This window comes from Erythrolamprus reginae, chromosome 2 (assembly GCF_031021105.1).
Source record: "Erythrolamprus reginae isolate rEryReg1 chromosome 2, rEryReg1.hap1, whole genome shotgun sequence".
Classification (NCBI taxonomy): Eukaryota; Metazoa; Chordata; class Lepidosauria; order Squamata; family Dipsadidae; genus Erythrolamprus; species Erythrolamprus reginae.
The window spans coordinates 3,637,518-3,665,509 of NC_091951.1; the positions used below are offsets into that span (position 1 = coordinate 3,637,518).

At 44.6% G+C, this 27,992-nt stretch overlaps 1 protein-coding gene across 1 annotated transcript; it reads left to right on the forward strand.

Moving 5' to 3' along the window:
- The first annotated feature begins 5,201 nt into the window (after positions 1 to 5,201).
- On the forward strand, positions 5,202 to 23,345 carry LOC139162945 (HLA class II histocompatibility antigen, DR alpha chain-like). Its single transcript, XM_070743856.1, is given in 7 exon segments — positions 5,202 to 5,246; positions 5,248 to 5,290; positions 11,810 to 12,006; positions 12,008 to 12,089; positions 17,870 to 18,151; positions 19,169 to 19,322; positions 21,252 to 23,345. Coding segments are annotated over 7 exon segments (807 nt in total). The 3' UTR covers positions 21,256 to 23,345.
- The last annotated feature ends 4,647 nt before the right edge of the window (positions 23,346 to 27,992 follow it).

The following is a 27,992-nucleotide window of genomic DNA, read 5'->3' on the forward strand; positions in this document are numbered from 1 at the left end:
ACAAAGAACATTGTTTTGAATTTTCAAACGTGTGTGTGTCTGAAATTTGTACCTGTGAATTTTTGGGAGGATTCTACCAGAGAGCCCGACAGAACAAATTCCAGATTGCTTCGCACCTTCATCAAGTTTCCAACCCTTTGTTTCTTATCCTGACTTGGTTTGGGAGAATAATTTGATGAAGAAAAAGAACCAGAACCGAAGAAGCTTCTTAGATAAGGAGCAAAACGTCTTCAAAGAAAAAAAAAACAGGTGCCTCTTCAAAAAAGCACTTTTGGGACAACCAGGACTTGGATGACTGAGAATCCCCATTGATACCTGCTATAGATACTTCAAAATCTCCTCCCAGAGGGGAGCCACTGAAAGAAAGACCCCGAAGAGGCATGTGGGCTCTCTAACAAGGCTTCAATTGTCAAGTTGGGCGTGGTGGGGGGGGAAGGGTGTTTTGTTTTTTGTGTGGCAGGCGCCTGTGTGAATTCTAAAGTCCCAGAGCACTTTAACTTCCTCTTTTTGTGTTTACTTTGTCTATTTTCTGGTCTCAGAAAAGCTCTGACTTGCAGAGAGAGAAGAGCGACAAAGAGGATTAGGGCAGTGTTTCCCAACCTTGGCGACTTGAAGATATCTGGACTTCAACTCCCAGAATTCTCCCAGAATTCTGGGAGTTGAAGTCCAAATATCTTCAAGTCTGGGAGAATTCTGGGAGAATTCTGGGAGTTGAAGTCCAGATATCTTCAAGTCACCCAGGTTGGGAAACACTGGATTAGGGGACTGGAGGCTAAAACCTATGAAGAACGGCTGCAGGAACTGGGCATGGCTAGTTTAAAGAAAAAAAGGATTGGGGAGACATGATAGTAGTGTTCTACTATCTCAGGGGTTGCCACAAAGAAGGAGGAGTCAACCTATTCTCTGTTCTGTAGACTCCTCCCAAAAATTCACAGGTACAAATTTCAGACACACACACGTTTGAAAATTCAAAACAATGTTCTTTATAATGAAAATTCACTTAAACCAAGCCCTCTTTTGGTATAGCAAAGAGCCCTCGTCTCCAAACAAACTGGTCATTTGTACAAGTCCCTTATCAGTTCTGTGATACTTAGCTTGCAGCTGTGAGGCAATTCACAGTCCTTCTTCTTTCACAAAGTGAAACACACCTTGCTCTGGTTTAGTTTCAAAGCGGGGGAAAATCAGCACACAAAAGGTCAAAGTCAGTAAAACAGTCATGAAACACAATGATCAGATAATCCTCCACAATGGCCAAACCCACAGGCTGCTATTTATAGCAGCCCCACTAATGACCACAGCCCCACCCAAACACAGGTGGCCTCATTTTCTTTGATAATAATCTCTCAGTTGTTGTTGCCTATGCATCGCTCTCCGCATGCGTGGCTGTATCATTAACTCTTGTTCTGAATCCAAGGAGGAGCCAGATAATCCTCCTCCCTGTCACTCATGTCTTCTTGGTGTGGAGCCTTCATCAGCAGATTCCACCGGGGGGGGGGCAAAACAGGCCTGCAGCATGTGGATGTCTCCCCCACATCCACAGTCCTTGGGGCAGGAGCTGGGCCAGAGCTAACCACAACATTCTCCAAAGCACCTTAGGGTAGAACAAGAATTAATGGGTGGAAACTAAACAAGGAGAGAAGCAACTTAGAACTAAGGAGAAATTTTTCTGACAAGTCAGAACAATTAAACAATGGAACAGCTCCAGAAGCTGTGAATGCCCAAACACTGGAAGTTTTTAAGCAGATGTTGGAGAACCATCTGTCTGAAGTAGTGTAGGGTTTCCTGCCTAAGCAGGGGGTTGGACTAGAAGACCTCCAAGGTCCCTTCCAACTCTGTTAATTTAATTTATTAGATTTGTATGCCGCCCCTCTCCGGAGATTCGGAGCTTGTTGTTGTTGTTGTTGTTGTTATTATTATTATTATTATTATTAAGCAATGGGTGGAAATTAAATGGGGAGAGGAGCAACTTAGAGAAGCAAGAAGATACAAACCAACCGAACAACCAATAAATAAATAAACTTAGAACTAAGAACTAAGGAGAAATTTCCTGACAGTCAGAACGGTTGATCAGTGGGACAGCTTGCCTCCAGAAGTTGTGAATGCTCCAACACTGGAACTTTTTAAGCAGATGTTGGATAAACTATTTGTCTGAAGTAGTGTAGGGTTTTCCTGCCCATCCGTCCATCCGTCCATCCGTCCATCCGTCCATCCGTCCATCCCTCCATCCCTCCATCCCTCCATCCCTCCATCCATCCATCCATCCATCCATCCATCCATCCATCCATCCATCCATCCATCTATCTATCTATCTATCTATCTATCTATCTATCTATCTATCTAAATAGGCTACCCTCTTTCTTATGGACTCAGGGCAGCTTACAACAGTAAAAACATGATAAAAAGGAGAGGGGGTGGCATAGAAATCCTATAAATAAACAAACAAACAAATAAATAAATATCCCAATACATAAATAAAATTGGGTATCCCAATACCCAATAAAAGAACACACAGTCATAGCTCAAACATACTAGTGGCTGGAGCGAAAAAACATTGCTCAACGACCCCAGGCCCGATGGCATAAATGTGTTTTAAGCACTTTTCGAAAGCTGAGGAGATTAGGGGCTGTACGAATCTCTGGGGGGAGTTGGTTCCAGAGGACTGGGGCTGCAACAGAGAAGGCTCTCCCCCATGGTCCCAGCAGCTGGCATTGTTCGGCAATTGCCGGGACGTGAAGACTAGAACACCTCCAAAGTCCCTTCCAACTCTGTTATTCTATTCTAGAGTAGAGTAGAGTAGAATAGAGTAGAGTAGAGTAGACAGTGTGGAAATGGAAAAAACCCCCAAACAAACATGTGTTTAGTAATAGTGTGTTTAATAGTAATAGTAATAGTAATAGTACTGTAATAGTAATAGTAATAGTAATAGTAATGCCTTAGGGCAGTGATTTTCAACCTTTTTTGAGCCGCGGCACATTTTTTACATTTACGAAACACTGGGGCACATTGAGTGGGGGGAGGGTGGGGGCTAAAAAAAAGTTTGGACAAAAAAATTATCTCTCTCTTTTCCTCCTCTTTGCTCTATTTCTCTCTCCCTTCCTTCTTTCTCTCTTCATCCCTCTTTCTTTCTCTTCCTTCCTCCCTCTCTTTTTTGCTCTCTTTCTCTCTTCCTTCCTCCCTACCTCCCTCTATGTCTTTCTCTTTCTCTCCTTCCCTCCCTCTCTTTCTCTCTCTTGCTTTCTTTCTCTCTCTTTCTCTCTCTCTTGCTTTCTTTCTCTTGTTCTCTCTCCCTCTCTTGCTTTCTCTCTCTCTCTCTTGTCCTCTTTCTCTCTCTTGCTCTTTCTCTCTCTTTCTTTCTTTCTCTCTCTCTCTTGTTTTCTTTCTCTCTCTGAACTTCGCGGCACACCTGACCATGCCTCACGGCACACTAGTATGTTGTGGCACACTAGTGTGCTGCGAGACATGGTCAGGTGTGCCACGAAAAAGGAAGTTCAGATTCCAGTCCCGCAACTTTTTGCTGAGAGAAAGAGAGAAAGCAAGAGAGAGAGAGAAAGAGAGAGAGAAAGAGTGAGAGAGAAAGAAAGCAAAAGAGAGAAAGAGAGAGAAAGCAAGAGAGAGAGAGAGAAAGAGAGAGAGAAAGAGTGAGAGAGAAAGAAAGCAAGAGAGAGAAAGAGAAAGAAAGCAAGATAGAGAGAAAGAAAGCAAGAGAGAGAGAGAGAAAGAGAGTGAGAGAGAGAGAAAGCAAGAGAGAGAGAAAGAGAGAAAGAAAGCAAGAGAGAGAGAGAGAGAGAGAGAGATAATTGAGCAAAAAGGAGAGGAAAAAAAGAGAAATGAAAAAATGATTGAGACAGAGAATGAGAGGAAAGAGAGAGAAACAAGAGAGAGAGAGAAGTGACTCTTGATTTAAAGCATATGATAAAAAGCACCCAAAGAATAAAAGACAAAAAAACCCCAGCCCTCACCTGTTTTTGGAAAGAAACATAGAACATAGAAACATAGAAGACTGACGGCAGAAAAAAGACCCCATGGTCCATCTAGTCTGCCCTTTTACTATTTCCTGTATTTTATCTTACAATGGATATATGTTTATCCCCAGGCATGTTTAAAATCGGTTACTGTGGATTTACCAACCCACGTCTGCTGGAAGTTTGTTCCAAGGATCTACTACTCTTTCAGTAAAATAATATTTTCTCATGTTGCCTTTGATCTTTCCCCCAACTAACTTCAGATTGTGTCCCCTTGTTCTTGTGTTCACTTTCCTGTTAAAAACACTTCCCTCCTGAACCTTATTTAACCCATTAAGATATTTAAATGTTTCGATCATGTCCCCCCCCTTTTCCTTCTGTCCTCCAGACTATACAGATTGAGTTCATGAAGTCTTTCCTGATACGTTTTATGCTTAAGACCTTCCACCATTCTTGTAGCCCGTCTTTGGACCCGTTCAATTTTGTCAATATCTTTTTGTAGGTGAGGGTCTCCAGAACTGAACACAGTTACTCCAAATGTGGTCTCACCAGCGCTCTATATAAGGGGATCACAATCTCCCGTCTTCCTGCTTGTTATACCTCTAGCTATGCAGCCAAGCATCCTGCTTGCCTTTCCTACCGCCCGACCACACTGCTCACCCATTTTGAGACTGTCAGAAATCACTACCCCTAAATCCTTCTCTTCTGAAGTTTTTGCTATCACAAAAGGGTTCAAGAGTGTGTATACACATACACACACAAGGGTGGGGAGGAGACAGGGGTGGGAAAAAGAGAGGAAAGTGTCTTAGGGCGTCATTTTGGTTGGTGGTGTGCCCCAGGATTTTAAAATGTAAAAAATGTGCCGCGGCTCAAAAAAGGTTGAAAAACGCTGCCTTAGGGAATAGTTTGACACAGCGAGGGAAGGAGGATCTGAATGGATCCTGGAATTAAAGAGAAACTTCCTGACAGCGAAGACGATTAATCAGTGGAACAACTTGCACTAGAGGTTGTGGGTGCTTTACCAGTAGAAGTGTGTTTTTTTCTTTAAACGCTTCTATCTCCGGGACCGTCCACCAGCCGCCTTTCCTTCCCCCGGCGACAAGGGGCGTCCCGGGCGCCCGATTTTTCTGATTGGCCGCTGAGCGGGCGCGGCCTCCCTGCTGAGCTAAATTGCCCCGCGCGACGCGCCCGCTTCCACTTCTTCTCTCTCCGCCACCTGGCTGTTGCGAGCGGATCTCCATGGCTGGGCAAAGCAACGGAGCGGGGGCCCCGGGGGCGCTGGTGGCAGCTGCTGCTGCTGTTCCTGGCCCTAGCTGAGCTCGGGAGAGGTAATAGGGTCGCCTCTCTGAGGGGGTGGGGGGGGTTGGGGGGGTCCTCAGAGGGAGGGAGGGGGAAAGAGAAGTAGGGGGTAGGGGAGGGAAGATGCCGAGGCTATATACCCCTCCCTCCCCCCGCGCCTGGAAGAAGAGGAGGTGAGTATTTTACCCACCCACCCAACTTTCCCCCGACCCTAGCCCTTGCCGACTTAGCACAGTCCGAGAGCGGGACGCGAACCGATTTTTTCCTTGGGATCCGCGGGTGGGGTGGCGGCATTCACACGAAGAAATGCGGAGGGGCCTTTCCGTGGCTTCCTGTGGGTGGGAGAGGCAGGACCCCCGCGTCAGAGTCGCAGAGAGGAGTCGGAAGGGACCTTGGAGGTCATCTAGTCCACTGTTTCCCAACCTTGGCAACTTAGAAACATAGAAGATTGGACGGCAGAAAAAGACCTCACGGTCCATCTAGTCTGCCCTTATACTACTTTCTGTATTTATCTTATAATGGATATATGTTTATCCCAGGCATGTTTAAATTCAGTTCTACCACTCTTTTCAGTTAAAATAATATTTTCTCATGTTGCTTTCGATCTTTCTCCCAACTAACTTCAGATTGTGTCCCCTTGTTCTTTGTGTTCACTTTCCTATTAAAAACACTTCCCCTCCTGGACCTTATTTAACCCTTTTAACATATTTAAATGTTTCGATCATGTCCCCCCCTTTTCCTTCTGTCCTCCAGACTATACAGATTGAGTTCATCGAGTCTTTCCTGATACGTTTAATGCTTAAGACCTGACTTCAACTCCCAGAATTTGGACTTCAACTCCCAGAATTCTGGGAGTTGAAGTCCAGGTATCTTCAAGTTGCCTAGGTTGGGAAACATTGATCTAGTCTAACCCCAAACCCAGCTCAAGTGAGAGACTGTGGGTCCAGGTCCTATTTTGGCGCCGTGCCAATCTTAAGCCCTCGGGCACTCTGCCGTTCCGCCAACTCGCAAAAGGGCACAGTTTGGCAGTTTTCATGGAAACGGAAAAAAACCCCCCCAAACAAACATGATCCTTCGCTCACACACACACCCCCTCGCTAGGGTGAGAAAAGATCCGTCCAGGATCTAGTCTGGGGCACCCATTTGGACCAGGGAGTCACTGCTCACAGTCCCCTCATGCCCTCATCACCTCGAGGCCTCGACTACTAACGCTCTCTACATGGGGCGACTTTTGAAGAGTGTTTCGGAAACTTCCAGATCGTGCAGAATGCAGCTGCGAGAGCAATCATGGGCTTCCCTAGTTTATGCCCATTGTAACACCAACACTCCGCAGTCTGCATTGGTTGCCGATCAGTTTTCCGGTCACAATTCAAAGTGTTTGGTCATTCCCTATAAAGCCCTTCATGGCACGGGACCAGGGGTATCTACGAGGACCGCCTTCTGCCGCACAAAATCCCCAGCAACCGGCTAGGTCCCCACAGAGTGGGCCTCCTCCGGGTCCCTGTCAACAAAAACAATGTCGTTTGGCGGAGCCCCAGGGGAAAAGCCTTCTCTGTGGCGGCCCCTGGCCCCTCTGGAACCCAACTCCCCCCGGACATTAGAATTTGCCCCCACCCTCCTTGCCTTTCGTAAGCTCCCTTAAAACCCACCCTCTGCCGTCAGGCATGGGGGGAACTGAGATATTCTTTTCCCCCCTAGGCCTTTACAATTCATGTATGGTATCTTTTGCATGTATGAATGTTTGGTTTTACAATAAGGGTTTTTAGTTGTTTTAGTATTGGATTTACATGCTGTTTTTTTGTTACTGTTGTTAGCCCGCCCCGAGTCTACAGAGAGGGGCGGCATACAAATCCAATAAATTAAATAAATAAGTAAATAAGTAAATAAGTAAATAAGTAAGTAAGTAAGTAAGTAAGTAAGTAAGTAAGTAAGTAAGTAAGTAATAAGTAAGTAAGTAAATAAATAAATAAATAAAATAAAAAAATAAAAAAATAGAGCATCCATCCTCCAGGTGCAAAAAAGGGCAACGAGAATGATCAAGGAAATGGAGCCCCCTCCCTTACGATACCAGGTTGCAACGCCTTGGTCTCTCCAGGATTGGAAGACGGCGGTGTTGAAGGGGGGGACTTGATCGAAACATTTAAATATGTTAAAGGGTTCAATAAGGTTCAGGAGGGAAGTGTTTTTTAATAGGGAAGTGAACACAAGAACAAGGAGGGACACAATCTGAGGTTAGTTGGGGGGAAAGATCAAAAGCAACGTGAGACAATATTATTTGACTGAAAGAGGAGTAGATGCTTGGAACAAAACTTCCAGCAGACGTGGTTGGTAAATCCACAGTAACTGAATTTAAACATGCCCGGGATAAACATATATCCATCGTAAGATAAAAATACAGGAAATAGTATAAGGGCAGACTAGATGGACCATGAGGTCTTTTTCTGCCGTCAATCTTCTATGTTTCTATGAAGTGTATAAAATCATGCAGGGGATAGAAAAGGTGGATAGAGAAAAATTATTTTCTCTATCACACAATACCAGGACAAGGAGGCCCTCCCTAAAGCTCATAGGTAAGAAAGCGAGGACAAATCAAGGGGAATATTTCTTCACCCAGAGTGTCCTTGGTTTGTGGAATTCCCCTCCAAAAGAGGTTGTGACAGCTGTCAGCCTTGATAAGCTCCAAGGCAGGATTAGACATATTCATGGAGGCCAAGCATATAGATGGTTATTGAAACGGATGTCCAAGTGCCGCCTCTATGTTGGTTGAGGCAGGCAGGATTCCCTTGGGTACCATTTGTTGGGGGTCAGGGGAAAGGGAGGGTCTTGCCTTCTCTTTCTGCTGAAGATCCCCATGGACAATTGGTGGGCCACTGTGTGACACAGAATGCTGGACTCGATGGGCTTTAGCCTGATTCAGCAGGGCTCTTCTTAGGTTCTCATATTCTTATCCTTGGTGGGGGAGGGTGCTGAACGTTTGACCATCCACCCATGCACTCACCCACTGTGCCTCTGGGACTCGGGGGTGTTGCTGTCTCCATGGAAGGGAGTGGACATGGGGAGAAGCTCCCCCCCCTTAGGTTGGGACGAGCCTTCTGACCCCCAAGTGCTCTGGTTGGCACTCACTGCTGGGCAACAGACAGATGAAAGATTAATAGAGTTGGAAGGGCAGAAGAAAAAGGGGGGAATTGATCGAAACATTTAAATATGTTAAAGGGTTAAATAAGGTTAAATAAGTGTTTTTAATAGGAAAGTGGACACAAGAACAAGGGGACAAAATCTGAAGTTAGTTGGGGGAAAGATCAAAAGCCACAGGAGAAAATATTATTTTACTGAAAGAGTAGTAGATGCTTGGAACAAACTTCCAGCAGACGTGGTTGGTAAATCCACAGTCACTGAATTTAAACATGCCTGGGATAAACATAGATCCATCCTAAGATAAAATACAGGAAATAGTATAAGGGCAGACTAGATGGACCATGAGGTCTTTGTCTGCCGTCAGTCTTTTATGTTTCTATGTTTAATATCCAAATTTGAGCTCATGGAGGAATTTCCTGATGGGGATAAGCAACGAAGCAGGGGAACTACCTGCCACTTGAAGCCTTCCCTCACTGGAAGCTTTCAAGAAAGGACTGGTCAGCCATTTGTCTGGGAAAGTTTGAAAGTTCTGGTGAGACCAAATTTGGAATCCTGTGTTCAGTTCTGGAGACCTCACCTACACAAAGATATTGACAAAATTGAACGGGTCCAAAGACGGGCTACAAGAATGGTGGAACGTCTTAAGCATAAAACGTATCAGGAAAGACTTAATGAACTCAATCTGTAGAGTCTGGAGGACAGAAGGAAAAGGGGGGACATGATCGAAACATTTAAATATGTTAAAGGGTTAAATAAGGTCCAGGAGGGAAGTGTTTTTAATAGGAAAGTGAACACAAGAACAAGGGGACACAATCTGAGGTTAGTTGGGGGAAAGATCATAAGCAACATGAGAAAATATTATTTTACTTAAAGAGTAGTAGATCCTTGGGACAAACTTCCAGCAGATGAGGTAGATAAATCCACAGTAACTGAATTTAAACATGCCTGGGATAAACATATATCCATCCTAAGATAAAAATACAGGAAATAGTATAAGGGCAGACTAGATGGAACATGAGGTCTTTTTCTGCCGTCAGACTTCTATGTTTCTAAGGGACCTTATAGGTCATCTAGTCCAATGATAGTGAAGCTTTTTTCCTCAGGTGCCAAGAAAGCGTGCACCCCCCCCCCCCACTATCGCGTATGCACAAGAGCCCACCCATAATTCAATGCCTGGGGGGCCGAAAACAGCTTCCCCCTCCCCCTGGAGGCCTTCTGGAGACTGGAAACAGCCTGTTTCCCAACTTCTGGTGGGCCGAGTGGGCTCGTGTTTTGCCCTCCCCATGCTTCAAAGGTTTCCCTGGAGCTGAAGGAGAGTCAAAATGCTCTCCCCCCCCCCCCGTCCCTCTGTGCAAGCCAAAAATCAGATGGCTGGCACATACATGCATGTTGGAGTTGAGTTAGGGCAGTGTTTCCCAACCTTGGCAACTTGAAGATATCTGGACTTCAATTCTGGACTGCGACCGATTAGGTCCCACAGAGTGGGCCTTCTCCGGGTCCTGTCGACTAAACAATGTCATTTGGCGGGACCCAGGAGAAGAGCCCCGACCCTCTGAAACCAGCTCCCCCCAGATATCAGAGTTGCCCCCACCCTCCTTGCCTTTCGCAAGCTCCTTAAAACCCACCTCTGTCGTCAGGCATGGGGGGATTGAAATGTTTCCCTTCCCCCTAGGCTTATAGAATTTATTCATGGTATGTTTGTATGTACGATTGGTTTTTTAAATTGGGGGGTTTTTAGATTATTTTTTAATATTAGGTTTGTTACATTGCTTACTTTGTTGTTGTTATCCACCCCGAGTCTTCGGAGAGGGGCGGCATACAAATCTAATAAAATAAATAAATAAATAAAAACTCCCAGAATTCCCCAGCCAGCGAATGCCGCCCCTCTCTGAGGACTCAGGGCGGCTCACAGCATATATAGGAGACATAACAATAGAATAGAATAGAATAGAATAGAGTAGAGTAGAGTAGAGCAGAATAGAGTAGAATAGAATAGAATAGAATAGAATAGACTTTTATTGCGCAAGTGTGATTGGACACACAAGGAATTTGTCTTGGTGCATATTATTATTATTATTATTATTATTATTATTATTATTATTATTATTATCATCATTATTATTAATTAAATTTGTATGCCGCCCCTCTCCGTAGACTTGGAGAGACTCGTAGACTCAACGTACATAAAAGAAAAAGATACATTTGTCTATAGATCCAATTAATATAATTTTAAAAATCTGAAAACAGTCTAAAACACTTTAATAACATTCACCCAATAAATTACGCTAAAAACACTTGTTTCCTTCTTTTCTGCCGTTTTCGCTCTCCCCAGACTTCCTGAAGCCTGTGGGGACAATGAAAAACGATACAATGGATCAACCAGAAGTTCATTTGGGTTTGGCCTGTCGGACCATTTTTCGCCATCCTCAGGCTTCAGAGGGCTTTCCTAAAGTCTGGGGAGAGCAAAAACGGCAAAAAAGAAGGCAGAAAAAGTTTTGGATTAGTAATTAGTAATAGTAACCAGAGCTGGGGTGGCGAAGCAGGTAGAGTGCTGATGTACTGCAGGCTACAGAAGCAGACTTGTAGATCTGAAGGTCAGCGGTTCAAATCTCATCACCGGCTCAAGGTTGATTCAGCCTTCCATCCTTCCGAGGTGGGTCAAATGAGGACCCGGATTGCAGGGGGCAATAGGCTGGCTCTGTTTTTTAAAAAATGCTATTGCTAACATGTTGTAAGCCTCCCTGAATCTAAGGAGAAGGGTGGCATAAAAACCAAATAAATAAATAAATAAATAAATAAATAAATGAATGAATAAATAAATGAATAAATAAATAAATAAATAAATAATAAATAAACAATAAACAATAAATAAATAAATAAATAAATAAACAATAAATAAATAAATAAACAAACAAACAAATAAATAAATAAATAAACAAATAAATTATACATTCTTAAATCCCATCTATTTAATTTCAGTTATCATCACACCACCCCTTATTCCATTCTTTCTAATTTCGTCATCCAGATAAACCTCCATTAAGGTCTAATTAAGTCCATCATTAATATTCCCTAAACTATTGGTAAAATCAATATCTTTCGCATCTTATCATTTTAATATCAAAGCCGTGAGGCCTTCTTCCCTCTTAGTAAAAATCTCAAAACAGACAAAAAAACAAAACCCCTTATACCTAATCTTATCAGTATAAAAATTATATACTTATACCTTATTAGTTTAAAAAACAAACAAATTCAATATAGTTACTGCTCTGGCATAGAAGAGGATTTTTGGAGCCTTTCTAGAGTCTACGGTCAACCTCTTCTCCCTCCCAACCCCCTGAGCGTCCGTCACCCCCGTCCCGCCCCCCGTTACTGTGGACTCAGGCTGACCACTCCCTCCCTCCCTCTTTCAGCCCAGGACAGCCCTGTCCCTGGCGAGGAGGTCTTGTCCCAGGTGGCCTTTGTCCAGAGGACCCTCAGCAACACCAGCAGCAGCTCCGAGTTCATGTTCGAGTTTGACGACGATGAGATCTTCCACGTGGACCTGGAGCAGAGACAGACCATCTGGCGGCTGCCTGAATTTGGGCGCTTCACCAGCTTCCAGGCTGAGGGGGGCCCAAGGCAACATCGCTGTCCTGCAGACTAACTTGGACATCCTGATGAAGAGATCCAACTTCACGCCTGCCGTTAACGGTGAGAAGGCCAGGAGGGCAGGGTGGTGGCTTCCCTTCCTTTCCTTCCTTCCTTCCACCCTTCCTTCCTTCCTTCCTTCCTTCCTTCCATCCATCCTTCTCTCCCTCCCTCTCCCTCTCTTCTCTGTCTCTCTTCCTCCCCCTCCCTCCCTATCTCTTTGTCTCTCTCTCTCTCCTTTCTTCCTTCCTTCTTTCCACCCTTACTTCCTTACTTCTTTCCACCCTTCCTTCCTTCCATCCTTCCTTCCTTCCTTCCTTCCATCCTTCCTTCCTCCCATCCATCTATCCTTCCTTCCTTCCTTCTTTCCACCCTTCCTTCCTTCCTTCCTTCCATCTATCCTTCCTGCCTTCCTTCCATCCTTCCTTCCTTCCATCCTTCCATCCTTCCTTCCTTCCTTCCTTCCATCCATCCTTCTCTCCCTCCCTCTCCCTCTCTTCTCTGTCTCTCTTCCTCCCCCTCCCTCCCTATCTCTTTGTCTCTCTCTCTCTCCTTTCTTCCTTCCTTCTTTCCACCCTTCCTTCCTTCCTTCTTTCCACTCTTCCTTCCTTCCATCCTTCCTTCCTTCCATCCTTCCTTCCTCCCATCCATCTATCCTTCCTTCCTTCCTTCTTTCCACCCTTCCTTCCTTCCTTCCATCTATCCTTCCTGCCTTCCTTCCATCCTTCCTTCCATCCTTTCTTCCTTCCTTCCTTCCATCCTTCCATCCTTCCATCCTTCCATCCTTCCATCCTTCCATCCTTCCATCCTTCCATCCTTCCTTCCTTCTTCTTTGCTTACTTACTTCCTTCCTCCCTCCCTCCCTCCCTCCATTGGAGCTCTGGCATCCCGGGGGAAGCGAGTCAAAAAAGTCAAGATGGCAGACACGACTTGGAGCTTTAGAAACCTGGCCCATCCTTTCACAGGAGGAATCTAGGCTCTTCTGGCCTGCTGCTCTCTGGCTACTACCCCTGGATGAGCCCACTTAAAATCCAGAGGACACTTGGGGCGGGGGAGGGGGAGGGTTACACCAGATGGATCCCTGGAAGATGGTGCCCAGTGATAAAGAGTGTGTATGTGTGGGTGGTGGGTGGGTGGGTGTTTCAGCCTCTTTGATTTGCCCTCCATATAACTCTCTCTTATCTCTCGGGTCCTCTCTTTCTCTTCTCTCTTTCTTCTCTCTCTCTATCCCCTTCTCTTTCTTCTCTTTCCTTTCTCTCACTCTCTTCTTTCTCTTCTCTCTTCTCACTCTCTTTATCTTCTCTCTCCTCCCTCTCTCCTCTTGTCTCTCCTCTCTGACTGTGTCTTTCCTTTCTCTTTTATCTCTCACTTTCTTATCTCTCCTTTCCTTCTCCTCTCTTTTTCTCCCTCCTCTCCCTCTCTTCTCTGTCTCTCTCCCTCCCCATCCCTCCCTGTCTCTTTGTCTCTCTCTCTTTTTCTTCACTCTTTTCTCTCTCCCTCTCTCCTCCCTCTCTCCTCTTGTCTCTCTTCTCTGACTCTATCTTTCCTTTCTCTATTATCTCTCACTTTCTTCTCTCTCCTTTCCTTCTCCTCTCTTTTTCTCCCTCCCCCTCCCTCTCTTCTCTGTCTCTCTTCCTCCCCCTCCCTCCCTGTCCCTTTGTCTCTATCTCTCTTTTTCTTCACTCTTTTCTCTCTCCCTCTCTCCTCCCTCTCTCCTCTTGTCTCTCTTCTCTCTGTCTTTCCTTTCTCTATTATCTCTCACTTTCTTCTCTCTCCTTTCCTTCTCCTCTCTTTTTCTCCCTACTCTCCCTCTCTTCTGTCTCTCTTCCTCCCCCTCCCTCCCTGTCTCTTTGTCTCTATCTCTCTTTTTCTCCACTCTTTTCTCTCTCCCTCTCTCCTCCCTCTCTCCTCTTGTCTCTCTTCTCTGACTCTGTCTTTCCTTTCTCTATTATCTCTCACTTTCTTCTCTCTCCTTTCCTTCTCCTCTCTTTTTCTCCCTCCTCTCCCTCTCTTCTGTCTCTCTTCCTCCCCCTCCCTCCCTGTCTCTTTGTCTCTATCTCTCTTTTTCTTCACTCTTTTCTCTCTCCCTCTCTCCTCCCTCTCTCCTCTTGTCTCTCTTCTCTGACTCTGTCTTTCCTTTCTCTATTATCTCTCACTTTCTTCTCTCTCCTTTCCTTCTCCTCTCTTTTTCTCTCTCCCTCTCCCTCTCTTCTCTGTCTCTCTTCCTCCCCATCCCTCCCTGTCTCTTTGTCTCTCTCTCTTTTTCTTCACTCTTTTCTCTCTCCCTCTCTCCTCCCTCTCTCCTCTTGTCTCTCTTCTCTGACTCTATCTTTCCTTTCTCTATTATCTCTCACTTTCTTCTCTCTCCTTTCCTTCTCCTCTCTTTTTCTCCCTCCCCCTCCCTCTCTTCTCTGTCTCTCTTCCTCCCCCTCCCTCCCTGTCCCTTTGTCTCTATCTCTCTTTTTCTTCACTCTTTTCTCTCTCCCTCTCTCCTCCCTCTCTCCTCTTGTCTCTCTTCTCTCTGTCTTTCCTTTCTCTATTATCTCTCACTTTCTTCTCTCTCCTTTCCTTCTCCTCTCTTTTTCTCCCTACTCTCCCTCTCTTCTGTCTCTCTTCCTCCCCCTCCCTCCCTGTCTCTTTGTCTCTATCTCTCTTTTTCTCCACTCTTTTCTCTCTCCCTCTCTCCTCCCTCTCTCCTCTTGTCTCTCTTCTCTGACTCTGTCTTTCCTTTCTCTATTATCTCTCACTTTCTTCTCTCTCCTTTCCTTCTCCTCTCTTTTTCTCCCTCCTCTCCCTCTCTTCTGTCTCTCTTCCTCCCCCTCCCTCCCTGTCTCTTTGTCTCTATCTCTCTTTTTCTTCACTCTTTTCTCTCTCCCTCTCTCCTCCCTCTCTCCTCTTGTCTCTCTTCTCTGACTCTGTCTTTCCTTTCTCTATTATCTCTCACTTTCTTCTCTCTCCTTTCCTTCTCCTCTCTTTTTCTCTCTCCCTCTCCCTCTCTTCTCTGTCTCTCTTCCTCCTCCTCCCTCCCTGTCTCTTTGTCTCTCTCTCTTTTTCTTCACTCTTTTCTCTCTCCCTCTCTCCTCCCTCTCTCCTCTTGTCTCTCTTCTCTGACTCTATCTTTCCTTTCTCTATTATCTCTCACTTTCTTCTCTCTCCTTTCCTTCTCCTCTCTTTTTCTCCCTCCCCCTCCCTCTCTTCTCTGTCTCTCTTCCTCCCCCTCCCTCCCTGTCTCTTTGTCTCTATCTCTCTTTTTCTCCACTCTTTTCTCTCTCCCTCTCTCCTCCCTCTCTCCTCTTGTCTCTCTTCTCTGACTCTGTCTTTCCTTTCTCTATTATCTCTCACTTTCTTCTCTCTCCTTTCCTTCTCCTCTCTTTTTCTCCCTACTCTCCCTCTCTTCTGTCTCTCTTCCTCCCCCTCCCTCCCTGTCTCTTTGTCTCTATCTCTCTTTTTCTTCACTCTTTTCTCTCTCCCTCTCTCCTCCCTCTCTCCTCTTGTCTCTCTTCTCTGACTCTGTCTTTCCTTTCTCTATTATCTCTCACTTTCTTCTCTCTCCTTTCCTTCTCCTCTCTTTTTCTCCCTCCTCTCCCTCTCTTTGTCTCTCTTCCTCCCCCTCCCTCCCTGTCTCTTTGTCTTTCTCTCTCTCTCTCTTTATCTTCTCTCTTTCTTCTCTCCCTCTCTCCTCCCTCCCTCTTCTTGTCTCTCTTCTCTGACTCTGTCTTTCCTTTCTCTTTTATCTCTCACTTTCTTCTCTCTCTCCTTTCCTTCTCCTCTCTTTTTCTCCCTCATCTCCCTCTCTTCTCTGTCTCTCTTCCTCCCCCTCCCTCCCTGTCTCTTTGTCTCTCTCTCTTTCTCTTCTCTCTTTCCTCTCTCCCTCTCTCCTCCCCCTCTCCTCTTGTCTCTCTTCTCTGACTGTCTTTCCTTTCTCTATTATCTCTCACTTTCTTCTCTCTACTTTCCTTCTCCTCTCTTTTTCTCCCTCCTCTCCCTCTCTTCTCTGTCTCTCTTCCTCCCCCTCCCTGTCTCTTTCTCTCTCTCTCTTCTCTTTTTCCTCTCTCCCTCTCTCCTCTCTCTCTCCTCTTGTCTCTCTTCTCTGACTCTGTCTTTCCTTTCTCTTTTATCTCTCACTTTCTTCTCTCTCCTTTCCTTCTCCTCTCTTTTTCTCCCTCATCTCCCTCTCTTCTCTGTCTCTCTTCCTCCCCCTCCCTCCCTGTCTCTTTGTCTCTCTCTCTTTCTCTTCTCTCTTTCCTCTCTCCCTCTCTCCTCCCCCTCTCCTCTTGTCTCTCTTCTCTGACTGTCTTTCCTTTCTCTATTATCTCTCACTTTCTTCTCTCTACTTTCCTTCTCCTCTCTTTTTCTCCCTCCTCTCCCTCTCTTCTCTGTCTCTCTTCCTCCCCCTCCCTGTCTCTTTCTCTCTCTCTCTTCTCTTTTTCCTCTCTCCCTCTCTCCTCTCTCTCTCCTCTTGTCTCTCTTCTCTGACTCTGTCTTTCCTTTCTCTTTTATCTCTCACTTTCTTCTCTCTCCTTTCCTTCTCCTCTCTTTTTCTCCCTCCTCTCCCTCTCTTCTCTGTCTCTCTCCCTCCCCCTCCCTCCCTGTCCCTTTGTCTCTCTCTCTTTCTCTTCTCTTTCCTCTCTCCCTCTCTCCTCCCTCTCTCCTCTTGTCTCTCTTCTCTGACTCTGTCTTTCCTTTCTCTTTTATCTCTCACTTTCTTCTCTCTCCTTTCCTTCTCCTCTCTTTTTCTCCCTCCCTCTCCCTCTCTTCTCTGTCTCTCTTCCTCCTCCTCCCTCCCTGTCTCTTTGTCTCTCTCTCTCTCCACCCCACCATCTCTTCTACAATTGCTGTTTGCATTCCAGCCATTTTATGCTAGTCTAATCAAGATTTGACTGTTTCTGCCCTTCCCCTCTCCTTCCTGCCCAGATTGTTCTTCACAAGTGGGGGAGGGAAGAACGGGCGATACTTTCTGACAAAACCACAACAAATGTTTTCTCAGGCACCCTTCCTCCTTTTGAACATCGTTAAGCAGCTAGTATCATCTTGTAGGGAAGAAGGACAGCGTAGGAACAAACAAACATGAATCTTGATGCCCTGTGGGAACCCTCTGACCTGATGTGATCTAGACGAGGGTCTCCTGCTTGAGCAAGTGGTTGGACCAGAAGATCTCCAAAGACCCTCCCAACTCTATTCTGACTGACTGGCTGACTTGGTCCAAACCCCAATCTTTTCTCTCCCTGCCTCTGTTTGTTTGTTTGTGTGTTTGTTTGTTTGTGTGTTTATGTGTGTGTTTGTTTGTTTGTTTATTTCTTGTTTATTTTTTATGTGTTTATTTGCTTATTTGCTTATTTGTTTACTTCTTGTTTGTGTGTTTGTGTGTGTTTGTGTTTGTGTGTTTGTTTGTGTGTTTGTTTGTGTGTTTATGTGTGTGTGTGTGTTTGTTTGTTTGTTTATTTCTTGTTTATTTTTTATGTGTTTATTTGCTTATTTGCTTATTTGTTTACTTCTTGTTTGTGTGTTTGTGTGTTTGTGTGTATTTATTTCTTGTCTATTTTTTATGTGTTTATTTGCTTATTTGTTTATTTATTTCTTGTTTATGTGTTTATTTGCTTATTTGCTTATTTGTTTGTTTATTTATTTTTATTTATTTATTTGTTCATTCATTCATTCATTCATTCATTCATTCATTCGACTTCTATGCCGCCCAGTCCCGAAGGACTAACCACTCACTGGGCCAAGAAGTGGACTTCTGGATGTCTTCCAAAGTTTTCCTGAGGACCTTCTCCCTCCGAGGGCTGGAGGACGTCAAGGTACACCCTCCCAACCGAACCCCTCTCCTCTCTCTCCCCCTGCAGTGCCTCCAAACATGATGGTGTACGCAGAGAAGCCGGCGGAGTTGGGGGAGCCCAACATACTGATCTGCATGGCCGACGACTTCTCTCCCCCAGTGCTGAACATGACCTGGCTGAAGAACGGCAAGCAGGTGACCGAAGGGGTACAGACTACGGATTACTACCCCAAGAAGGACCACGCCTTCCGCCGGTTCTCCTACTTGAGCTTTGTCCCAAATGAGGAGGACATCTATATGTGCAAAGTGCAACACTGGAGCCTCCCAGAAGCCCTGGCCAAGATTTGGAGTAAGCAGAACAAGGGGGGGGGGAAGGGAGGCAGAGGTTGAGCAACCTGTTTGGGTCATGGGTCCCATGTATCTAAGGCAATTTGAAAAGGGGAGTGTCTCCTCTTTGGAAAATCCCACTGCCAAGGTTGCCTTCCTCGTGTCCGTCTGTCCCACAGCTGCCCAGACAGAGTGAGCATCCAGATGTTATAGGTGGTGCTTAAGAACATGAGAACCTGAGAAGAGCCCTGCTGAATCAGGCCAAAGCCCAATGAGTCCAGCATTTTGTGTCACACAGCACCCCCCCCCAATTGTCCATGGGGATCTTGAGCAGAAAGAGAAGGCAAGACCCTCGCTTTCCCTTGACCCACAACAAAAGGGGGGACATGATCGAAACATTTAAATATGCGAAAGGGCCAAATAAGGTCCAGGAGGGAAGTGTTTTTAATAGGAAAGTGAACACAAGAACAAGGGGACACAATCTGAAGTTAGTTGGAGGAAAGATCAAAAGCAACCTGAGAAAATATTATTTCACTGAAAGAGTAGTAGATCCTTGGAACAAACTTCCAGCAGATGTGGTTGGTCAATCCACAGGCACTGAATTTAAACATGCCTGGGATAAACATAGATCCATCCTAAGATAAAATACAGGAAATAGTATAAGGGCAGACTAGATGGACCATGAGGTCTTTTTCTGCTGTCAGTCTTCTATGTTTCTATGTTTAATATCCAAATTTGAGCTCACGGAGGAATTTCCTGATGGGGATAAGCAGGAAGCTTTCAATAAAGGGCTGGTCAGCCATTTGTCTGGGAAAGTTTGAAAATTCCCACTCTGGGCAGGGAGGGGCTTGATCTCCAAAGGCCCTTGAGGCCTAAGGTATCTGTGATTTGCTGACATTGGATTTGTGCTGACTGTCAGCCCCCCCCTTTCCTTCACCACCTTGACCGTCCCCACGGAAACTCCCAGGGAATTCCTGCAGTGCCTGCTGCCCGGATGACAGCCTCTCCACCTTGTCCCTTTCTCCTCTCCATCCCACAGACGCCAATATCCCGGAGCCCCTCCCAGAGACCAACGAGAACGTGGTGTGTGCGGTGGGCCTGGCGATAGGCCTGATAGGCATTGTGACTGGTACCATCCTGATGTTAAAGAGCCGGAAGAAGGGAGAGACCAGCTATCACCGAGGAAACCACCTGTGAGTTCCCAGACCCACCAGTTTCACCTTGGGGGGAGACAATGGAGGGGGAATCCACTAAGTTGGAATCAGCCGGGGCGGGAAAGATTCCCAGCAGGGCCCAGATCTCAGGCTCAGCCAGGAAAGGGCGGGGGAGAGATATATTATTTAGATTAGATTTAGATTTATTAGATTTATAGGACGCCCTTCTCCTCGTAGAATCAGACTGCAGAACCCCAGATAGCCACTAGGGGCATCTCTGTTCCACCTGAGGTTCTGTGGGAGGGAGGTTCCTTTCATTAGTTGATGTGTGAACAGTTGTGTGTGTTTCTCCGGCCTCTACCACTTCTTCAACAAACCACAAATTTGTGGGCGGAGGGAGGGTTTTTTTAAAAAATCCAAACACAGTCAGTTTATAGTCTGAAGAGAGTCAACCTAAGAGATTCTGTAACAGGTCCAAACAGTCAAGATGGCAGCCGCAACTAGAAAGGGAGGAGGGGGCTTCGATTGCAGGATTGTTGGCTCCATTTTGATTTTTTTGGTCTCCTCTCCCTTCTCCTAGACTTTACTCCTATAGTAGTTGAACCATCTGCATGATTCGGCATCCCGCTGAGCTGGGGTTTTCTTAAAGCAGCGGTTCTCAACCTATTGGTCGCAACTCCTTTGGGGGTTGAACGACCTTGGGTCGCCTAAGACCATGGGAAAACACATATTTCTGATGTTCTTAGGAACCGAGACACTGGTCCTCTGTTTGTCTCTAGGCGGGTCCACCCACATATATATACAATGGTACCTCGACTTAAGAACGCCTCTACTTAAGAACTTTTCTAGATAAAAAACAGGGGCAGCTGGAGGAAGGGGTGACTCTGGGAAGTCCCCGCCCCCACTTTCAAAGACCCACACAGATCAGGCACAGCATTATACATCGGGTCTTTATTTATTTATTTCATTTATTTATTTTGTCCAATACACAATGAGAGTTTTAGTGGGTATATATATATATATATATGTAGATTGTTCTGAGTTCGGGTTTTGCCCCGTGTAATATTTTGAGTGTCTATGCGACGTTTCGGTGAAATCACATTCACCATCATCAGGCTGAAGTTTTAAGCTTCGTGTTGCTGTAAATATTTACATATGTTCATATTTACAGCAACACGAAGCTTCAAACTTCAGCCTGATGATGGTGAATGTGATTTCACCGAAACGTCGCATAGACACTCAAAATATTACACGGGGCAAAACCTGAACTCAGAACAATCTACATACATATACCCATGAAAATCTACGAATATATATATATATATATATATATATATATATATATATATATATATATATTTGTTTTCGTAAATTTTCACGGGTATATGTATGTAGATTGTTCTGAGTTCGGGTTTTGCCCTGTGTAATGTTTTGCATGTCTATGCGACGTTTCGGTGAAATCACATTCACCATCTTCAGGCTGGAGTTCCAATCTTTGTGTTACAACAACACAAAGATTGGAACTCCAGCCTGAAGATGGTGAATGTGATTTCACCGAAACGTCGCATAGACATGCAAAACATTACACAGGGCAAAACCCGAACTCAGAACAATCTACATATATATATATATATATATATATATATATATATATATATATATATATACACACACACACACACACACACACACACACACACACATAGTATAATACATGATGAAGGTTATAGAGGAGATACTGATAATAAAATATATCTAGGAAAGAATAGAAGAGAAGATATAAGAATAGAACATATCAATGAAAGAATAGAAGAAGAGATATAGGAATAAAAGAAATGTGTAGGAGATATAGGAGAGCAATAGGACAGGGGACGGAAGGCACTCTGGTGCGCTTGTACTCGCCCCTTTCTCTCCATTGCTTCCCCGACCCAGGATTCTGACCCCTGCCCTTTCTTTCTTTCCTTCCAGGTAAACCAGGATTGCAAGGTTGATTCATTGCTCCTTCCCCTCCCCTGCTGTGAGCTTCATTTTCTTTCTCCCACCCTTGGGACGACTTGTAAACCAGGAAGGATGGCCGACGTGCTCTGCCCCTCTGCCGACACTTTCCCCTGCCGCTCTTGTGGGAGGTCCCGGAAGTGCAACATTCCCAGGGGGTGCTGAACCCCCTTCGTCTTCAGACTTTTGGGTTTGGAGGGAAATGTTGGAGGGGATTTCAGATTGGGAGAGTGTGGCCTGGGGAGGCGTGGGAGACCCCTAAGTTATCTCTGAGCTTGTCTGTCTTTTTTGGAGGGGAGGTGGTGGTGAAATTTTTTTAAAAAATTTCTTCTCCAATCACGTGTACAAAAAAAATGATACCATTAATTTCAAATTAATTTACCATATAACATTTTTACAATTTCGGTATACACAGATTAAACCAATGCCACCTTCCTGACGATTTAACATCTGGACGCAAAAATAATTATTCCAATTCCACATAGGATAAAAAAAAGTAAATTTTAAAAAAGGAACTGTATACATTTTAGGCGGTTACTATTTTTAATCACATCGAATTAATTAGATGAAAATGTTTCAGTTTTCTCAAACATCTCCTCCACATCAATTTTCATATATTCTTTAAACCCTTTTCCATAATAAATGCCCTTTAAAATAAGAAGAAAAAAATAACCTTAAGGCGAAAGAAAAGGCGCAAATATTTCCAATTGTCTCCAACACGGTAGCTAAAGTATATATAATACACTTTATAAAATATAAAGTATAAAGTATATCTCACATGTTTTTGCTGAATTTTTTAAAATAAGGGAGACTAGGATATCACTATTTCGGCCTTGTTCTGGCCTCATCAGCTAGCCATACCCTTACTGGGATTTGATCCTGGGGCCTCTGCCTTGTAAGGCAGAGAATTAACCTCTAGGCCACCAGATCTGATCCCTTCAGCTTTGTACCAGGGAAGATGGTATATATGATATATAATATATATATTTAGCTTGTCTGTCTTCTTGAGGATGTTCCCTGACCTGACCGGGGGAACGCTGTCGGCACTGATGAGGTTACCTAGTCGGGTCATGAAACGCCTGCCAGAAGACATCGAAGCTCAGAGAACACCCAGGATCCCGCTTGTGTGAACCCTGAGCTACAAAATATTATCCCTGATTGACAGAAAACGCAGGACCTTTGCGGAAAACGCTCCTGGCGATGGAGAAGGGGGCATCTGATCCACGACACCTATCCCCCCGGGATCCGAGGCTACCTAAAAGGGGCACCCTCTCCGCTACTCATCTTCCCACCTCTCGAGTAATTTTCTCCCTACCCTTTCTGTGATCAACTCCCTGGGCTTATTCTGGACCCCTTCGTCTTCGGGGAAGGCAGGCCAGGCAATTCCTTTGCCTGGCTCTTCAATTCTCCCATCTTGGTCTGTCTCAGAAACCTCCCCCCCCCCTTCAGGAAATCTCTGACTTCCTCTGAAGACTGATGGCAGAAAAAGACCTCATAGTCCATCTAGTCTGCCCTTATACTATTTCCTGTATTTTATCTTAGGATGGATCTGTGTTTATCCCAGGCATGTTTAAATTCAGTTCCTGTGGATTTATCTACCACGTCTGCTGGAAGTTTGTTCCAAGGATCTACTACTCTTTCAGTGAAATAATATTTTCTCATGTTGCTTTTGATCTTTCCCCCAACTAACTTCAGATTGTGTCCCCTTGTTCTTGGGTTCACTTTCCTATTAAAAACACTCCTCACTCTCTCCAAATAGTCCAACTGCAGCTTGCTTGCTACCAGTGGAATAAAATGTGAAAACCTGCTTGCGTAAGCCACAATGCAGGGGTCCCTACTCCTTTGCCAGGACCCTGAGATTAATAGAATTAGTAGAATTAATAAGCTTTTTTAAAAAAACACCATGGCTTCCTTCTGAACCCCCTGCCCAGCAAAAAAAAAAAAATCCTCTCGTCTGCAAAAAATCAGCTCCTTAAATTTTTTTTTTTGCAACCGCTGCAGAAGAGGAGGAATGCTTTCAGGCTGTTTAATGCTTCTTCTTTCGAATAAAGATATTAGTCAACTGTGCGTGTCTGTTCCTGTCTCTTTTGCGCTTCTAGAAAGGGAAGCGATGTTGTTTGTGGTTTGTATATTTTTTTAAGGGGGGTGGGTGGGAGGGAAAAGAGCGAGAAAGCTTTGGATTTTGTTTTGGCAGAATAATCTCTTCTGCGTATGTTTAAAAAGGAATGTAAAATCTGAACGGAACATTTTCCTTTCTGGGCGCATTGGTGAAAGTCTTTGGGGGGGGAAATCATGATTTTCAAACCCTCAGAGAGGGTCCGCAACTTGGGCGTCCTCCTCGACCCACAGTTCACATTAGAGAAACATCTTTCAGCTGTGGCGAGGGAGGCGTTTGCCCAGGTTCGCCTGGTGCACCAGTTGCAGCCCTATTTGGACCGGGAGTCACTGCTCATAGTCACTCATGCCCTCATCACCTTGAGGCTCGACTACTATAATGCTCTCTACATGGGGCTACCTTTGAAGAGTGTTCGGAAACTTCAGATCGTGCAGAATGCAGCTGCGAGAGCAATCATGGGCTTTCCCAAATATGCCCATGTTACACCAACACTCCGCAGTCTGCATTGGTTGCCGATCAGTTTCCGGTCACAATTCAAAGTGTTGGTTATGACCTATAAAGCCCTTCATGGCACTGGACCAGATTATCTCAGGGACTGCCTTCTGCCGCACGAATCCCAGCGACCAGTTAGGTCCCACAGAGTGGGTCTTCTCCAGGTCCCGTCAACTAAAGAATGTCGCTTGGCGGGACCCAGGGGAAGAGCCTTCTCTGTGGCGGCCCCGGCCCTCTGGAACCAACTCCCCCCAAAGATTAGAATTGCCCCCAGCCTCCTTGCCTTTTGTAAGCTGCTTAAAACCCACCTCTGCCATCAGGCATGGGGGAATTGAGGCCCTCTTCCCCCTAGGCCTTTACAATTCTATGCATGGTATGTATGTATGTTTGGGTTTTTTATATTAATGGGCTTTTAATTATTTCTAACATCAGACTACTATTGTACACTGCTTTATTGTTGCTGTTAGCCACCCCGAGTCTCCGGAGAGGGGCGGCATACAAATCCAATAAATAAATAAATAAATAAATAATAGAATAGAATAGAATAACAGAATTGGAAGGGACCTTGTAGTTTTACAGAGGTTTAGAGATTATTGGAGTTGGAAGGAACTTTGTAGGTCATCTAGTCCAACCCTCCGCTCAAGCAGGAGTTCCTACACCATTTAGAACAAAAGGCAGTCCAGTCTCCCTTTGAAAATTTCAAGTGTTGGAGCTCTCACAATCTCCTCAGACGTAAGAAGAGCCCTGCTGAATCAGGCCAAAGCCCATCGAGTCCAGCATTCTGTATCACACAGTGGCCCACCAAATGCCCATGGGGATCTTGAGCAGAAAGAGAAGGCAAGACCCTCCCTTTCTTTTGACCCCCAACAAATGGTACTCAAGGGAATCCTGCCTGCCTCAACCAACATAGAGGCGGCACATGGACATCCGTTTCAATAACCATCTATATGCTTGGCATCCATGAATCTGTCTTGTTCTGTCGGGCTCTCTGGTAAACTTCTCCCAAAAATTCACAGGTACAAATTTCAGACACATGCACACCCACACGTTTGAAAATGCAAAACACTGTTCTTTATAATGAAAAGTTACATAAACCAAGCCCTCTTTTGGTATAGCAAAGAGCACTCGTCTCCAAACAAACTGGTAATTTGTACAAGTCCCTTATCAGTTCTGTGATACTTAGCTTGCAGCTGGGAGGCAATTCACAGTCCTTCTTCTTTCACAAAGTGAAACACACTTTGCCCTGGTTTAGTTTCAAAGCGGGGAAAAATCAGCACACAAAAGGTCAAAGTCAGTAAAGCAGTCACGAAACACCACGATCAGATAATCCTCCACAATGGCCAAACCCACAAGCTGCTATTTATAGCAGCCTCACTAATGACCACAGCCCCACCCAACCACAGGTGGCCTCATTTTCTTTGATAATAATCTCTCAGTTGTTGCTGCCTATGCATCGCTCTCCGCATGCGTGGCTGTATCATTAACTCTTGTTCTGAATCCAAGGAGGAGCTAGATAATTGATCTCCTTCTGAGCTGTCTGCCCCACTCTCCTCCTCCCTGTCACTCATGTCTTCTTGGTCAGAGGAGCCTTCATCAGCAGATTCCATCGGGGGCAAAACAGGCCTCCAGCATGTGGATGTCTCCCCCACATCCACAGTCCTTGGGGCAGGAGCTGGGCCAGAGCTAACCACAACACTGTCTAATCCAGCCTTGAAGCTATCAAGGCTGACAGCTGTCACGACCTCTTCTGGAAGTGAATTCCATCAACCAAGGACCCTCTGGGTGAAGAAATGTTTCCCTTGATTTGTCCTCACTTTCTTACCTATGAGCTTTAGGGAGGGGCCCCTCGTCCTAGTATTGTGTGATAGAGAAAAGAATTTTTCTCTATCCACCTTTTCTATCCCCTGCACGATAGATTCTGTTCCATTGGTTGATCACTCCCACCATCAGAAAGTTCTACTTTATTTCCAGGTTGGATCTCTCCTTGGTCATTTTTGATTGATTGATTGATTGATTGATTGATTGGACTTATATGCCGCCTCTCTCCGTGGACTTGAGGCGGCTCACAACATATCAATAATAAAACAGTACGTATACAATAACACAACTAGAATAGAATAGAATAGAATTCTTTATTGGCCAAGTGTGATTGGACACCCAAGGAATTTGTCTTGGCGCATATGCTCTTGGTGTACATAAAAGAAAAAGAGACATCCAATTAATGTAGATAGTTAATTTAAAACATTGTAAAAAAAGGCTAAACATAAAAAATCATTCATCAAGTGCAAACCATGAGCATACTAGACATTCGGTGGTCAGTATCTAATGACCCCGAGCCTGGTGGCACAAATAAGTTTTCAGATTCTTACAAAAGGTAAGGAGGGTGGGGGCAGTATGAATCTTTGGGAAAGCTGATTACAGAGGGCTGGGGCCCTTACAGAGAAGGCTCTTCCCCTGGCCCATGCCAAGCAACATTGTCTAGTTGACGGGACCTGGAGAAGGCCGACTCTGTGGGACCTAACTGGACGCTAGGATTCGTGCAGCAGAAGGCAGTTCTTTTTATTTATTTATTTGCCAAAGAAGTATAGTATTATAGTACATATTAACATAACATAACATAAGTAGAACGTGGTAATAGAAAGGATGATGAGACAGTAGGACAGGGACATCAGGCACATAAGTGCACTTATGCATGCCCCTTACAGACCTCTTAGAAAAGGGGAGAGGTCGATTGTAGATAATGTAAGGTTGAAGATTTTGGGGTTGGGGAGGCAAATGCTGGCTGGGGAATTCTGGGAGTTGAAGTCCAGATACCTTCAAGTGGCCAAAGTTGGGAAACACTGCTCTAGAGGATAAGAGTGCAGGAAATTAAAGAAGTGTAAGAAGAATTGTGTTTTCCCCCCCCCTCAAAATTGGGGAAAAATGGATTTGGTTGGGAGAGCAATGCAAAGGTTTTTAAAGAAAGAGATGGTTTTTATTCAGTTCCCATGGAAAATCGCTTCTTTTTAAAGCTTGAAATAGGGGGGGAAATAGACTTTAAAGGTGGAATAATTGTGTAGTTTTAGGAATGGCTGGTAATTAAATATAATTTAATCTCTGAGTCTACGAAGAGGGGTGGCATACAAATCTAACAAATAATAATAATAATAATAATAATAATAATAATAATAATAATAATAATAATTGATAATTGATAAATGATAGATAAATAATAAATAATAAATAATAAATAATACATAGTAAATAGTAAATAGTAAATAGTAAATAATAATTCAAAAGTCAAATGAAAATTTCTTTTATTTCTTTTTTCTTTTTTAATCCTGACCCTCTCCCCTCTTTTTAAAAAACAATCTTTATTTTTATTGTATTTTATAGTATAGTAAACTTTAATAAAGCATTGGGGAGGAAAAAAACCCCCGAATCTCTTCGGCATAGATGTGAAACTTCCAAGCAGCCGCTCAGCTTAAGTGTTGAATCGGGTGAGAAAGTGGCTTTCTCTGCCTGACAACTGGTGACCAAGCCTGTTTCAGAATTTTAATTGGCTGGTTTGAGGAAAGTCCCATCCAAGTCGGAAAGCCCCTGGCGTGGGTCCAGCGGAGTGTGGGAGGGGCTGTAGAGAGGGGAGAGGCGTTGCAGAGCAACTGAGGGTGGTGTGGAGTGGCTTCTTGGGGAAATTGGTTCTCGCTTCTGCTTTATTAGGTGGCAACAAGCCAATAGAAACATAGAAACATAGAAGACTGACGGCAGAAAAAGGCCTCATGGTCCATCTAGTCTGCCCTTATACTATTTCCTGTATTTTATCTTAAGGTGGATCTATGTTTATCCCAGGAATGTTTAAATTCAGTGACTGTGGATTTACCAACCACGTCTGCTGGAAGTTTGTTCCAAGGATCTACTACTCTTTCAGTGAAATAATATTTTCTCACGTTGCTTTTGATCTTTCCCCCAACTAACTTCAGATTGTGTCCCCTTGTTCTTGTGTTCACTTTCCTATTAAAAACACTTCCCTCCTCAACCCTATTTAACCCTTTAATATATTTAAATGTTTCGATCATGTCCCCCCTTTCCCTTCTCTCCTCCAGACTATTCAGATTGAGTTCATGAAG